Source organism: Salvelinus namaycush, chromosome 5 (assembly GCF_016432855.1).
Source record: "Salvelinus namaycush isolate Seneca chromosome 5, SaNama_1.0, whole genome shotgun sequence".
Lineage (NCBI taxonomy): Eukaryota > Metazoa > Chordata > Actinopteri > Salmoniformes > Salmonidae > Salvelinus > Salvelinus namaycush.
In genome coordinates, this window is record NC_052311.1 from 55,483,764 (window position 1) to 55,498,896 (window position 15,133).

At 42.2% G+C, this 15,133-nt stretch overlaps 1 protein-coding gene across 13 annotated transcripts in view; it reads left to right on the plus strand.

Annotated features, from left to right (window-relative positions):
- Nucleotides 1-15,116, plus strand: part of LOC120048511 (E3 ubiquitin-protein ligase UBR5) — a 46,866-nt gene extending 31,750 nt beyond the window's left edge. For 6 of the 13 annotated variants that reach the window (XM_038994551.1, XM_038994555.1, XM_038994552.1 and 3 more), the window contains 16 exons: nucleotides 3,892-4,064; nucleotides 6,857-6,991; nucleotides 7,373-7,587; nucleotides 7,880-8,000; nucleotides 8,470-8,842; nucleotides 9,017-9,104; nucleotides 10,997-11,141; nucleotides 11,365-11,495; nucleotides 11,761-11,821; nucleotides 12,243-12,424; nucleotides 12,606-12,690; nucleotides 12,804-12,959; nucleotides 13,300-13,413; nucleotides 13,761-13,944; nucleotides 14,206-14,291; nucleotides 14,403-15,116. In XM_038994551.1, coding sequence (XP_038850479.1) covers nucleotides 3,892-4,064; nucleotides 6,857-6,991; nucleotides 7,373-7,587; nucleotides 7,880-8,000; nucleotides 8,470-8,842; nucleotides 9,017-9,104; nucleotides 10,997-11,141; nucleotides 11,365-11,495; nucleotides 11,761-11,821; nucleotides 12,243-12,424; nucleotides 12,606-12,690; nucleotides 12,804-12,959; nucleotides 13,300-13,413; nucleotides 13,761-13,944; nucleotides 14,206-14,291; nucleotides 14,403-14,615 — 2,462 coding nt within the window. In that variant the 3' untranslated portion in view covers nucleotides 14,616-15,116. The remainder of the gene's footprint in view (nucleotides 1-3,891; nucleotides 4,065-6,856; nucleotides 6,992-7,372; nucleotides 7,588-7,879; nucleotides 8,001-8,469; nucleotides 8,843-9,016; nucleotides 9,105-10,996; nucleotides 11,142-11,364; nucleotides 11,496-11,760; nucleotides 11,822-12,242; nucleotides 12,425-12,605; nucleotides 12,691-12,803; nucleotides 12,960-13,299; nucleotides 13,414-13,760; nucleotides 13,945-14,205; nucleotides 14,292-14,402) is intronic. The other 7 variants (XM_038994560.1, XM_038994563.1, XM_038994559.1 and 4 more) reach the window with 6 other exon arrangements.
- Nucleotides 15,117-15,133: the final 17 nt, after the last annotated feature.

The window sequence follows — 15,133 nt, forward strand, 5'->3', positions numbered from 1 at the left end:
GCCATGGAAAAAAGCTAACGTTTAAGTTCCTTGCTCAGAACATATGAAAGCTGGTGGTTCCTTTTTAACATGAGTCTTCAATATTCCCAGGTAAGAAGTTTTAGGTTATAGTTATTATAGGACTATTTCTCTCTACCATTTGTATTTCATTAACTTTGACTATTGGATTTTCTTATAGGCACTATAGTATTGCCAGCCTAATCTCGGGAGATGATAGGCTTGAAGACATAAACAGCGCTGTGCTTCAAGCATTGTGAAGAGCTGCTGGCAAATGCAGGAAAGTGCTGTTTGAATGAATGCCTGCTGCTGCCGACCACCGCTCAGTCAGACTGCTCTATGAAATGTCAAATCATAGACTTAATTATAATATATTAATCACACAGAAATACAAGCCTTAGTTTACGGATTTTACTATATTAATGACCTATCATTCGAAAACAAAATGTTTATTCTTTCAGTGAAATACGGAACCGTTCTGTATTTTATCGAACGGGTGGAATCCCTAAGTCTTAATATTGCTGTTACATTGCACAACCTTCAATGTTATGTCATAATTATGTAAAATTCAGGCAAATGCATTACGGTCTTTGTTAGGAGGAAATGGTCTTCACGCAGTTCGCAACGAGCCCGGCGCCCCAAACGGCTGCATATACCTTGACTCTGCTTGCACAGAACGCAAGAGAAGTGACACAATTTCCCTAGTTAATATTGCCTGCTAACATGAATTTCTTAACTAAATATGCAGGTTTAAAAAATATATACTTGTGTATTGATTTTAGGAAAGGCATTGATGTTTATGGTTGGGTACATTGGTGCAATAACAGTGCTTTTGTTTGCGAATGCGCTTGTTAAATCATCACCTGTTTGGCGAAGTAAGCTGTGATTCGATGATAAATTAACAGGCACTGCATTGTTTATTTGCAACGCAGGACAAGCTAGATAAACTAGTAATATCATGAACCATGTGTAGTTAACTAGTGATTATGTTAAGATTGATTTTTTTTTTTTTACAAGATATGTTTAACCTCTCTAGGGTACGTGAGATGGTGGCGTCCCACCTCTTCAACAGCCAGTGAAACTGCAGGGCGCCAAATTCAAAACAACAGAAATCCCATAATTAAAATTCCTCAAACATACATGTATTTTACACCATTTTAAAGATACACTTGTTGTAAATCCAGCCACAGTGTCCGATTTCAAAAAGGCTTTACGACGAAAGCAAACCAAACGATTATGTTAGGTGAGTGCCTATTCACAGAATAACACAGCCATTTTTCCAGCCAAAGAGAGGATTCACTAAAAGCAGAAATATAGATCAAATTAATCACTAACCTTTGATCTTCATCAGATGACACTCATAGGACTTCATGTTACACAATACATGTATGTTTTGTTCAGTAAAGTTCATATTTATATCCAAAAATCTGAGTTTACATTGGCGCCTTAGGTTCAGAAGTTCCAAAACATCCTTTGATTTTGCAGAGAGCCACATCAATTTACAGGAATACTCATAATAAACATTGCTAAAAGACACAACTGGTTTGCATGGAATTTTAGATGCACCTTTCCTTAATGCAACCGCTGTGTCAGATTTCAAAAAAGCTTTACGGAAAAAGCAAACCATGCAATAATCTGAGTCGACGCTCAGAGCCTAATCAAGACACAAATATATCCGCCATATTATGCAGTCAACAAAAGTCATAAATGGCATTATAAATCTTCACTTACCTTTGCTGATCTTCGTCGGAATGCACTCCCACAATAAATGTTCGTTTTGTTCGGTAATGTCCATCATTTATGTCCAAATAGCTACTTTTGTTAGCACGTTTGGTAAACAAATCCAAAGTCACGAAGTGCGTTCACTAAAAGCAGACGAAATGTCAAAAAGTTCCGTAACAGTCAGTAGAAACATGTCAAACGATGTATTGAATCAATCTTTAGGATGTTTTTAACATAAATCTTCAATAATGTTCCAACCGGAGAATTCCATTGTCTTCAGAAGTGCGATGGAACAGAGCTCCCTCTCATGTGAACGCGCATGGTCAGCTCATGGCAGACCTTACTCATTCCCTTCTCCTTCGGCCCCACTCACAGTAGAAACATCAGACAAGGTTCTAAAGACTGTTGACATCTAGTGGAAGCGCAACATTACCAATATCCCACTGTATCTAAAATAGGAGCTGAGTTGAAAATCGACCAACCTCAGATTTCCTACTTCCTGGTTGGATTTTTTCTCAGGTTTTTACCTGCCATATGAGTTCTGTTATACTCACAGACATTATTCAAATCGTTTTAGAAACTTCATAGTGTTTTCTATCCAAATCTACTAATAATATGCATATCTTAGCTTCTGGGACTGAGTAGCAGGCAGTTTACTCTGGGCACCTTATTCATCCAAGCTACTCAATACTGCCCCCAGCCATAAGAAGGTAATCAACCTACCAGGGTGTTTACAAACACTACAGGAACAAGATCATCCACATGTGTCGTTCACATTTTTACTAATGCTGTAGAACTTTGTTCTAAAGCTATATCCGTGCCCATTGGATGTCTGTTTTGGAATGGGTGGCCAGTAATAAACTGGTCCTGAACATCTCTAAAACTAAGAGCATTGTATTTGGTACAAATCATTCCATAAGCGCTATACCTCAGCTGAATCTGGTAATGAATGGTGTGGCTGTTGAACAGGTTGAGGAGACTAAATTACTTGGCGTTACAATAGGTTGTAAACTGTCATGGTCAAAACATATAGATTCAATGGTTTGCAAGTTCTTACTGTGGAATGCAATGTTTGGATTTCGCCAGGCATAATGCGACCCATGTCGTCCAAAAAGTTATACTTTTGACTCATCTGTCCATAGAACATTCATTCTTCAGGTTCTTTTTGGCTAAATTGAGTCAACTTTTTGGATGAGATGGGTCCCATTTTAATGTCTGGCGAAAACCAAACTCTGCATTCCACAGTAAGAAACTCTTACCAACGGTCAAGCATGGTGATGGTTTGGGGATGCTTTGCTGCCTCAAGACCTGGACGACTTGCCTTAATAGAAGGAACCATGAATTGTGCTCTGTATCAGAGAATTCTACAGGAAAATGTCAGGCCATCCGTCTGAGTTGAAGCTGAAGTGCATCTGGGTTATACAGCAAGAACATGATCCAAAATACACAATCAATTCTACATGAAAATGGTTACAAATTATACATTTTGGAATGGCCTAGTCAAAGTCCAGACCTAATCCCAATTGAGACGACATTGTGGCAGGACTTGAAACGAGCAGTTCATGAAGCCACAAATGTTGCTGAGTTAAAGCAGTTCTGCATGCAAGAATGGGCCAAAATTCCTCCACAGCGACGTGAGAGACTTAACAACTACAGGAAGCATTTGATTGCAGTTCAAGGTGGCACAACCAGTTATTGAGTGTAAGGGGGCAATTACTTTTTCACAAAGGGGAATTGGGTGTTGCGTCACTTTGTTAACCAGAATGTGTACTTATTTTAATTATTTGTAAGCACAGGTTCACTTTATCTAATATTATCTTGTAGTTGAAGATCTGATAACATTCAATAGCGAAAATCAGAAAAGGGGCAAATACTTTTTCACGTTACTGTAGGTCATGGCTCTCCAAACCTGTTCACGGAGAGCTACCCTCGTAGGTTTTCACTCCAACCCCAGTTAAGTAACCTGATTCAGATTATCAACCATCTAATTATTAGAATCCGGTGCTTGTGATTACAGTTGCCGTGAACCTGGTAGCTCTCCAGGAACTGGGTTGAAGAGCCCTGATGTAGTTGTTTGAACTATGTACTGTCGTTTTTTGGTCAGTCTTTCCCAGTGGTCTTTTGCAGTGTTGAGAAATGCAGGGAAGCAATGCTGACCTCTCTCCCTCTCAGGTTCCACGCTCCAGGATAAGGAGGATGACCCGGTCCCTGCTGAGATGGGACAGAACCACCCGTTCTTCCGGCGCTCTGACTCCATGACCTTCTTGGGCTGTATCCCCCCCAACCCTTTCGAGGTCCCCCTGGCTGAGGCCATCCCCCTGGCAGACCAGCCTCACCTCTTGCAGGTTAGCACATGTCTTTCATTTGCACTGACCAGTATAGGTTGTTATCAATAAAACGTCACAATAATGTGCAGAGCGTTACGGTCCAGCTCGACTAAAACCATTGACAACTACATGCTGTTAAGGGGTTGTTAAATGTTATAGCTATTTGGTTTTAATACCATCACCTTAGAAGAGCATAGTCAGAACTACACAGTTCAGATTACTCCACATTTAGTTCTGTCATCAGAGTTATACAGCAAGTAACTGCATGCATTCATGATCAGTCAACGTCAATTGATCATGTATTTTCAGATTCGTGAAGGTAGCCTATCATTTGGCATGTAGCTAGCTAGCTAAGTTTCCCTTAGCTTGCTTCATCAGAGGTTAGGTTTTTGGAAGAGCTTGACATCGGCAAGTCCTTGTCAAATTTTCATTCGGACTACTGTCTTCACCTCTATAGATGCCAAGCAAATGAAACGATAGAGACTTTTAGTTTATCCTCTGAAAGTTGGCTTGTTAACTAGCCATATTGATGTCATCTGTTATTGGCTAGCCAATTTGACGGTCCATAAATCATGTCTGTCAGCAGCAATTGCGATTAAACACCAAAAAATGCTAAAGGGTTAATGTTAGCTAACTTCACTAAGTAGGTCTGTGTTGGTTGGAGAAAAAAGTATTAGCTCTACTTAGCACTATGTTTAGCCAACTGTACAAAGTTTGTACCTGTGGCTTGCAAAGTAAGTCATTATCAGCTAACAATAGGCTTACGTCGGCAAATGCGCCCTTCTGCTGCTTGACAGGCAGAGCCTACAAAGGATGGTGAAGTGAACCTAAACCACTCATACTAATCAGGTGTAGTTCACTTATAATTCAATTATCCAATTAATGGTGGCCAATATTGAGATATTGTGATATCTGTATAACTCTGATGGTAGAGCTAAATGTGGAGTAATCTGAACTGTGTAGTTCTGACTATACTCTTCAAGGTGATGTTATAACTATTTGGTTTTAATACAATTTAACAACCCCTTAAACGGATTTTAGTTGTCAATGGTTTTAACGGAGTTGGGGGTCTCCTTGCCCCCCAGCAGGCAAATATAACACTCTGCATCTTATTGTGACATTTTATTGATAACTACGTATAAGAGGGAAATTCTATTAACTTCTTACGGTTGAAATCCTGCTAACGGGATCGATATGACAACAGCTAGTGGAAGTGCAGGGCGCCAAATTCAAACAACAGAAATCTCATAATTAAAATTCCTCAAACATACAAGTATTTTACACCATTTTAAAGAAACTGGTTAATCCCACCACAGTGTCCGATTTCAAATAGTCTTTACGACGAAAGCACACCAAACGATTATGTTAGGTCAGCAACTAGTCACAGAAACACAGGCATTTTTCCAGCCAAAGAGAGGAGTCACAAAAAGCAGAAAGAGATAAAAGGAATCACTAACCTTTGACACTCATAGGACTTCGTTACACAATACATGTATGTTTTGTTCGATAAAGTTCATATTTATATCCAAAAATCTCAGTTTACATCCGGTGATTTTGCAGAGAGCCACATCAATTTACAGAAATACTCATAATAAACATTGATAAAAGATACAAGTATTATACATGGAACTTTAGATAAACCTCTCCTTAATGCAACCGCTGTGTCAGATTTCAAAAAAACTTTACGGAAAAAGCACACCATGCAATAATCTGAGTACAGCGCTCAGAGACCAAAACAAGCCATACAGATACCCGCCATGTTGTGGAGTCAACAGAAGTCAGAAATAGCATTATAAATATTCACTTACCTTTGATGAACTTCATCAGAATGCACTCCCAGGAATCCCAGTTCCACAAATGTTTGTTTTGTTCGATAAAGTCCATCATTTATGTCCAAATACCTCCTTTTTGTTCGCGTTTAGGTCACAAATCCAAATTCATGAGGCGCGAGCACTAGGTCCAGACAAAGTCAAAAAGTTCCGTTACAGTTCGTAGAAACATGTCAAACGATGTATAGAATCAATCTTTAGGATGTTTTTAATAAATCTTCAATAATGTTTCAACTGGAGAATTCCTTTGCCTTTAGAAATGCAATGGAACGCAGCTAACTCTCACGGGCGTGCGCGAGACTGAGCTCATGGCACTCTGCCAGACCTCTGGTTGAAACAGCTCTCATTCTCTCCCCCTTCACAGTAGAAGCCTCAAACAAGGTTCTAAAGACTTGACATCTAGTGGAAGCCTTAGGAAGTGCAATCGGACCAAATTTCCACTATCTTGGATAGGCAAAGAGTTGAAAAACTACAAACCTCAGATTTCCCACTTCCTGGTTGGATTTTTTCTCAGGTTTTTACCTGCCATATGAGTTCTGTTATACTCACAGACATTATTCAAACCGTTTTAGAAACTTCATAGTGTTTTCTATCCAAATCTACTAATAATATGCATATCTTAGCTTCTGGGACTGAGTAGCAGGTAGTTTACTCTGGGCACCTTATTCATCCAAGCTACTCAATACTGCCACCCATCCATAAGAAGTTAACAAAGTGGAATTCAAGTGACATGTGCAGGTGAAGTCCTAACGGGCTCCCAAAACAGCCTGTTCTGTACAATCCTCAATGCAGTGTTACGACAGTAATTATGTTAAAACACAGCTATAGAGCTTCTTTGCCTACTTATAGCGTTATGGAGCAAGCTGTGCAATCTACTCTAGAAGTCAATAAATCCACCACTACCAATACGTTGCTAAACTCTGTTTTTTAGTTTGTTACAATATGACACTGCAACTTATTTTACATGTTTCTACCTCCCAGCCCAATGCAAGGAAGGAGGATCTGTTTGGCCGTCCTAGTCAGGGCCTGTACTCGTCCTCATACACAGCAAGCAAAGGCCTGGCCGAGGCCACCCTGGACCGCAGCTGCATGGAGGTTAACATGGGCTCCTCTCAGGTATACATAACGCACTGCCCGGCCTGACAACACACCAGCCCTGCTCTAATTCTCTTATCATGCATCCTTCCTTTATCCCTCATCCCTTCAATAAACATGCATCCTTCCCTCATTCCCCCCTTCCCTCCTTTCTTGAAAGAATCACTGGTCTAACATGACTGGATTGGTGAAAGCAATGCAATGGAAACTGGAAAGCTTGCTAATGGCAATCCATGCTAGATCAGTGATTAGTACTCCATGGAAGGAAAAAGAGGAAGGAAAGATGCATCAAATTATTGGAGCAGGGCCAGTCTTCACAGTACATTTCCATCCTAAAAAAAAACATTAATTATAGCACCATTCACTATAACCACAGCTGTGTTGTCCCCATGGATCCCACAGATCCTACCCACTAAGATGTCCTACTCAGCCAACTTGAAGAACGTGATGAGTATGGAGACTAGTCAGCGCGGCCGAGAGGACCAGCCCATGGACCAGGAGCTAGTGGCTCCAAAACCAGGTCCCTCACCCCACGACCTAGCTGCCCAGCTGAAGAGCAGCCTCCTGGCTGAAATAGGCCTCACTGAGAGTGATGGACCCCCACTCCCTTCCTTTAGGTATGGTACACGTGGCTAGTAAATAAATAAATTCCATCTAGGTTTGCTTTCTCAGTTCGCTCTCGATTTGCTTCAGTAAGGAAACAATGAATATAGTTAGGTTATATAAATAAAAATGTTCCTCACTCAATTCTCTCCCTCTCTTTGCCTATTACAGCTGCTTATGTAAATGCTCCTTACTCTCCTGTCTTTGGTATTAACAAGGATGTAACATCGTTGTGCCTTCTGTGTTCTCTAGACCACACTGTAATATTAACCAGGAAGTATATAATCTCTCTGTCCTCCTCTCCAGACCCCACTGTAGTTTCATGGGGATGGTGATCTCCCATGACATGCTGCTGGGCCGCTGGCGTCTGTCTCTGGAGCTGTTCGGACGCGTCTTCATGGAGGACGTTGGAGCAGAGCCTGGATCGGTATGCACACTCAGGGATTGGTGTTTAAACACTTATATTTACAGTTTTTCTCCAACCTCAAACCATTAATACAATGAAATCCACAAAAATATACAGCTAGACACAAAATAAAGAAAAATACCATTACCAAGATGATCGGCTAGAAAGTTTGAATTGCCTGGCTGGGCCGTTGAACAGCGCATTGATAATTCAAATGGAACTGTTAAAAGGCTTTACCTGTGGATTATCGTGAATAACTAATGGCTATCAACCAATCAGAATCCCGGATCCAAATGTAAGTTTTTATTACAGTAGACGAGTCACTAAGGCACTACAGCTTTCTGTCCCCAGATCTTGGCAGACAAACATGTAATGAAGAAAAGTACAATTACCAAGATGAGATCAGGACTAAAAAACAATCTGTTAAACATTAAAAACTGTTGACGATCTAGCCAGACCTTTAATCCTGTCTGTCTGATCCCGTCCCCAGATCCTGACTGAGCTGGGGGGTTTTGAGGTGAAGGAGTCTAAGTTCCGCCGGGAGATGGAGAAACTCCGTAACCTCCAGTCTCGTGACCTGGCCCTGGAGGTGGACCGTGACCGTGACCAGTTGATCCAGCAGACCATGAGGCAGCTCAACACCCACTTTGGACGGCGCTGCACCACCACACCCATGGCTGTGCACCGCGTCAAGGTCACCTTCAAGGACGAGCCGGGCGAGGGTAGTGGCGTGGCCCGTAGCTTCTACACGGCCATCGCCCTGGCCTTCCTGTCCAATGACAAGCTGCCGAACCTGGACTGTGTGCAGAGCGTCAGCAAGGGCATGCAGGCCAGCAGTACGTGTCATCACGATTACAACTCAAGTATGACATTGAGTATGAAACTACTAGCGTCAATTTATGAATTACTTAACTCAAATGGCAGTTTAATATGGTGGTGGCGATAACTTACTACTACCACCACTCTGGGGGAAGCAAGAGGAATTTCAGAAGAGAACAGAGATATATATCTTTCCTAAAGTCTCCCTCTGTGTGTAGATCTGATGCAGCGGCTGAGGAACAGAGACCGGGAGAGGGAGCGGAGGAGTGGAGGGCTCCGAGCCGGCTCTAGGAGAGACAGAGACAGGTGAGACATACCTCCCTGCCCACCAACCCTGTGGTTGCTGTGGGCTATTAGGACATGTTGCCTTTCAGAAAACATTTGACCATCTGTTAATGTGTTAGGCTGGAGTTACACAAAGCAACCTTTAAGCAAATTTAGTTGCAGTTAGAGGTCGCAAGTGACATCTCAAGCAACTTTGCTGATACACGAAGTAACTCAAACGTGATTGAAATTGTGTGCAACAGCCAATCAAATTGAAGCTGCATTGTCATATGGTTTGAGAAGTCGTAACTCACCTAATGTCATCTGCTGCAGGACATCATGATTTCACTAATGAATTGTTTATCCAACCGCATGGTTATTGTATAAGAATGGATTTGGACAAAATGCTGGCTGTACAATTTAGCTAGATAGTCAAAATGAAAATGTTATTTAGCTAGCTAGCAACGAGCTAACCAAGCTAGCAATGAACTAAGCTAGCTAGTGCAGTTCACAGTTTTAGTTGAAACTGGTCTGAGAGGTCTGGGTTCACTTCAAAAATTACATTTATTGACTACCAAACCATGTACCTTAACCATGACTTCCCATAATGCCAATATTTATTTACAGCTCCCGTTTGGCTAATGTCTCTTCTACCAACCTTGATCGCGGTTCCCGCAGCACTGACAGCTGTGTTGACATGACAACTGGGTCGGAGTTCCGAACCTTCAAATGGATCATGTGCGAAGCATTCATTTTGATTGGCTGTTGCTTGCAACTAGTGCACGAAGTTGAATTTTTTGGAACTTGATGCAACCACGTTGTAGATTAATTACTTATCAGTTGCTGGGGGTGTTACACAAAGCAATCCAAATGCAACATAGTTTGAAAGTTGTAACTATAGCCTTATACATCTCACCACTGAAAAAAAATTAAAATATTTACACTACTGAGCTGAGCCGAGCCTAGCTGACCTGGTTACGCATCCACCATAGTTTCTGGCCTGCACTGCATTGTCTCACGTCGGATAACATGGCGGCCGTCTGCACTGATCTGTCTGATCTCGCAAACACTCATGGGATAGCTAAAAAGAAGTCCGGCTACAATATGCTGTCCTAACATTCAAAAATATTACCAAGGTGACATCGTTCACTGAACCCCCTTTCATACACGAGTCAGTTAATCTTACCAAAAACTATAAACCTGTAGCTAATGTTTAACAAAAAATGTAATGAACAAGTCTTCACTACCTAATTCTATATCTAGGGAAGGTGTATTGTGGTGGTAGAATCCGTATTTATGAAATTCTATATGTGTACGAACATTTCTAATCAATCCATATGAAAAGACAAGGATGCTGACACCAGTTCACACACTCAATGCTGAATACTCCCTCTAGCTCTAGCAATGCACATGAGTTTTCATGATATCTGTTCTGCTGTGATTAGCACGCCGAGTTCTACAGCACAGCAGACTGCTCTCCAACGTTATCGCGTTGGCCAAATGTTACAAAGTAGCGAGGCACAATGGCAGCTGTCAATCAGATGCATGCTGATTTCTTAGAACAGTTCAATAACTTTGGTTCTGTACTTCATCAACAAGCTGTTAAACTAGCTACTGTATGACCATTCAAACAAGCTTGTACTGGGCTGTTAGCTGGAGCATGGTTTGCCGTAGTAGCCAGTGCGTCATAGCTACTGAGAGCGGAGCGATTTTCAGAATTAGGAACTACTGTTACGCGGATGAGCAAAATCCAAATTTTATAGATGAGTTCCACGTCCTACAAGACCGATCGGTTGAGGGACCAGCATTACGTAGGAGTGACGCGATCTGGCGTAAGACAATGGCCTGCACTGGCCAGTTTGGTTCGGGTCGGCACGATGGTGTAGAATGTTTGAGGGCGCTAGCTAACCTTCCATTCTGTGTGTGTGTTCCAGGGACTCGAGGAGACAGCTGTCCATTGACACCCGGCCCTTCAGGCCAGCCTCGGAGGGGAACCCCAGTGATGAACCTGACCCCCTGCCTGCCCACAGACAGGCCCTGGGAGAGAGGCTGTACCCCCGCGTCCACGCTATGCAGCCGGTACCTACCAGCTTTACAACAGTCAAACGAGCGCATAAATTATAGTTAAATTATCTATCATCTGTAAATGCAGTATCCATTCATTATCTAATCTATAATGCATTATATATCTATATATACACACAATCAACAAGGAATACTGTATGTGATGGGTGGTGAATAAGTGAAAACCTCAGGACAGTCTACATAATGTGACTGACTGGTGTTGTTCCTTCCTCTCCAGGCATTTGCCAGTAAGATCACAGGGATGCTGCTGGAGCTCTCCCCAGCCCAGCTGCTGTTGCTCCTGGCCAGTGAGGACTCTCTCAGGGCCAGGGTGGAGGAAGCCATGGAGCTGCTCATTGCACATGGAAGGTATAGTACAGTGTCCTATTCACCACTCTATCATTTTGTTCTCAAAATGGCACCCTACTCACAGTGCACTACTTTTGACCAGTGCCCCAAATGCTATATAGGGAATAGGGTGCCGTTTGGGACGCATCGTCAACCTACACAATTTCAAGGAGGCCCTCTTGGCCAGGTCTCCCTTGTGAAAGCGTTTTGTTTACCTCCAATAGGGCAACCTGGTTTGATTAAAAATAAAGTGTACACTGACTGAAACCCCTCTCTCCTTCCACAGGGAAAATGGTGCTGACAGCATACTGGACCTGGGTCTCCTGGAGGCTCCTGAGAAAGCACAGGTAAGCTTCAGCTCTCCGTCTCCGGTCCCAGCATGCCCCAGCTCTGTGGTCCAGGGACACAAGTCATTAGACATGCCTGAAAGAAAGTTGAATGAAGAATAAAAGGAATGTGGGCTTCAGCCTCTTGACATTAATTTACTGGTTAGATTTCTCTGAATGTGGCTGTTTTTATAGGTTTACTACAGCATAATACAAAATATTCACCTCATGATCACGCACTGATATTATATGCTCTAATAGTAACAGAGGGTATATAGGACACTGTTTAATGTCAACATTTCAGCCGTAGCAACCTTTCTCAAGACCAGTCACTTATATTTTACTGGGTGGCACTGATTTACATTATTTTACACTGTAATAACAATATAATTTGTCAATTATTGTCAATTGCAAATAAAATTCCTCATTTTCCTGGTTGTAGCAGCAGGAGAACCGTAAGCGTCATGGCTCCACCCGCAGTGTGGTGGACATGGAGCTGGACGACCCTGAAGACGGAGATGACAACGCTCCCCTGTTCTACCAGCCCGGGAAGAGAGGCTTCTACTCCCCCCGGCCCGGCAAGAACACGGAGGCCAGGCTCAACTGCTTCAGGAACATCGGCAGGTAAGTCCTAGCATCCTATTCCCTTTATAGTGCAACTAGGACCCATAGGGAACAGGGGGCCATCTGGAGTGCAGCCAATATTTACTTGTATTCAGGGATAAAACAACTAAATTACAATTATATGTAGCCCACCTCAATTTCCAAGTATTTAATATATATATAAAAAAAACCTTCTCTCCAGAATACTAGGGCTGTGTCTGCTGCAGAATGAGCTCTGTCCAATTACCTTGAACAGACATGTCATCAAGGTGCTGCTCGGCAGAAAGGTAATGAGTTCCACTGTTATATGGGCACTGTTGTACACTGCTATATAGAAACCGCTATATCTGGACTTGTACATGGATAGAGTTCTCATTAGTATGTGTGTGTCTGTGAGCAGGTGAACTGGCATGACTTTGCCTTCTTTGACCCGGTAATGTACGAGAGCCTGCGGCAGTTGATCCGTCACTCTCAGGCTGGAGAGGCGGACGCTGTGTTTGCAGCCATGGACCTGGCCTTCGCCATAGACCTGTGTAAGGAGGAAGGGGCTGGACAGGTAAAGAGAACTCACGGGGAGAATATTTCACATAGTCAACTCAGGAAGTTCACTTGGGATGCATTTTCGGTCCCGATTTAATTTATTTATTTCCATTTCGTTATATTTTTGCAATTGCCTCTGACTGCATGCTCTGGTTTTAATGCACTCTGTCACAACTGGCATTTCACTGTACTTGTGCATGCGACATTAAACATTTGAAACTGCGATGTTTTGCATTTATCAGGAGTTTACTGTATTTTGAAAACCCTTCTATTCTGCTGTCTAATTGTGACAGAGAATGTTATGAAACATCACATTACGTTATTAACATGACATCTGCTGTCCATGGCTATATCAGGTGGAGCTGCTGTCAGGTGGGGTCAATATGCCTGTGACTCCTCTCAACGTTTACGAATACGTGAGAAAGTACGCCGAACACAGGATGCTGGTGGTTGCCGAGCAACCTCTTCATGTGAGTTGTACAGTAATGTCTCATGTGGCACTGTATACAAGGAATTACCATTTTCTATAATAAGGGGAACCAAGTGGGGCATTCTGTATTGCGTTAGGTCTAAAGTTAGCCTGGTCCCAGATCTGTTTTTATTTTTGGCATGACAATGGCCATAGGAGTTTCCAAAACAGAAAATTGGACACCAGTCCAGTCTAAAGCTGGAGAAACGATAAACCTAGATGTGTACCATATTGTAGTGTGTACATGTATGTGAGATTAATACCTTGTTTTCTCTCAGCTGATAAGAAAGGGAGGGGTGTGTACTGTAATGTTGACGTTTAATGTTAATACTGTTTTGTCTCTCTCAGGCGATGAGGAAGGGTCTGTTGGATGTCCTTCCTAAGAACGCCCTGGAGGACTTGACAGCTGAGGACTTCAGGCTGCTGGTCAATGGCTGTGGAGAGGTCAACGTGCAGATGCTCATCAGCTTCACTTCCTTCAATGATGAATCTGGTACAAAGACCTTGGCCCGTATTCACAAAGAATCTCAGAGTATGAGTGCTGATGTAGGATCAGTTTTGCCTTTTTGATCACAATGAATAAGATTATATGGACAGGGAGACCTGATCCTAGAACTGTGAAACCTGGATCTTTTTAGTTTTCCTTTGGTTATTGATCCTCACCCTTACACTTTTTTTTAGCTATGCAGTTGGAAGTCTTGTAACAAAAAGTTTGTACTTTTACATGACTTAAATGTGTTTGAGTTGATGATTGAGTCACTTATTTTTGTTATCCCACTCTGAATCTCAACAGGGGAAAATGCTGATAAGTTGTTGCAGTTCAAACGCTGGTTTTGGTCCATCGTGGAGAAGATGAGCATGACTGAGAGGCAAGATCTGGTAAGAAATTATTTTCACTACCTGATGCAGTCCCAGTTTATTACATGTCATTTTTATCTGCACAATCTGTAATATAAATTCCAATACAATCTGATTCCTCTCCCTCTGCAGGTGTACTTCTGGACCTCCAGTCCGTCTCTGCCAGCCAGTGAGGAAGGCTTCCAGCCCATGCCCTCCATCACCATCAGGCCTCCGGATGACCAGCACCTGCCCACGGCCAACACCTGCATCTCGCGCCTCTACGTGCCACTCTACTCCTCCAAACAGATTCTAAAACAAAAACTCTTACTAGCCATTAAGACCAAGAACTTTGGTTTTGTGTAGAGGTTGACAAACATGTTTACCTGTTGTGTAATATTTACCTAGTTCCATTTTTGTAGATTTGTTTTTTGTCTATACAATTTTATGGAATTCGAAGAAAATACAAAGATGCTGTCGCTCCCCTGGCGGTTATTTTGTTTGTGTTGTGAACACAGACGGCTTGTTCTTATTTTATTTTAATTTTTTTTAGTTCTGAAGGTAATATACATTCCTGCATTGGCTTTGTAAAGTTGAAAGCCCTCTGCTCTATTGGCTTAAACCTTTACTTCCCAGGAATTTGGCTCGACAGCAAACTGTGTGCCGAAGCTCAGCCAAAGAGGACCGCAGTAGAAGTATTTAAAAAGTAAAAGTATAAAAAAAAAAACACTGTGATTATGATTTTGTTCCTTGCCCTAAACAGAATACTTACTATCACTGACAGTTCGCTGCTGCCTTGGTGGAAAGTCATTATTTTTCTTGTATAGGGGTAGTAGGGAATTTCAAAATAAACTTGGATGCAAATTATCTTTTTAGTCTCTCGA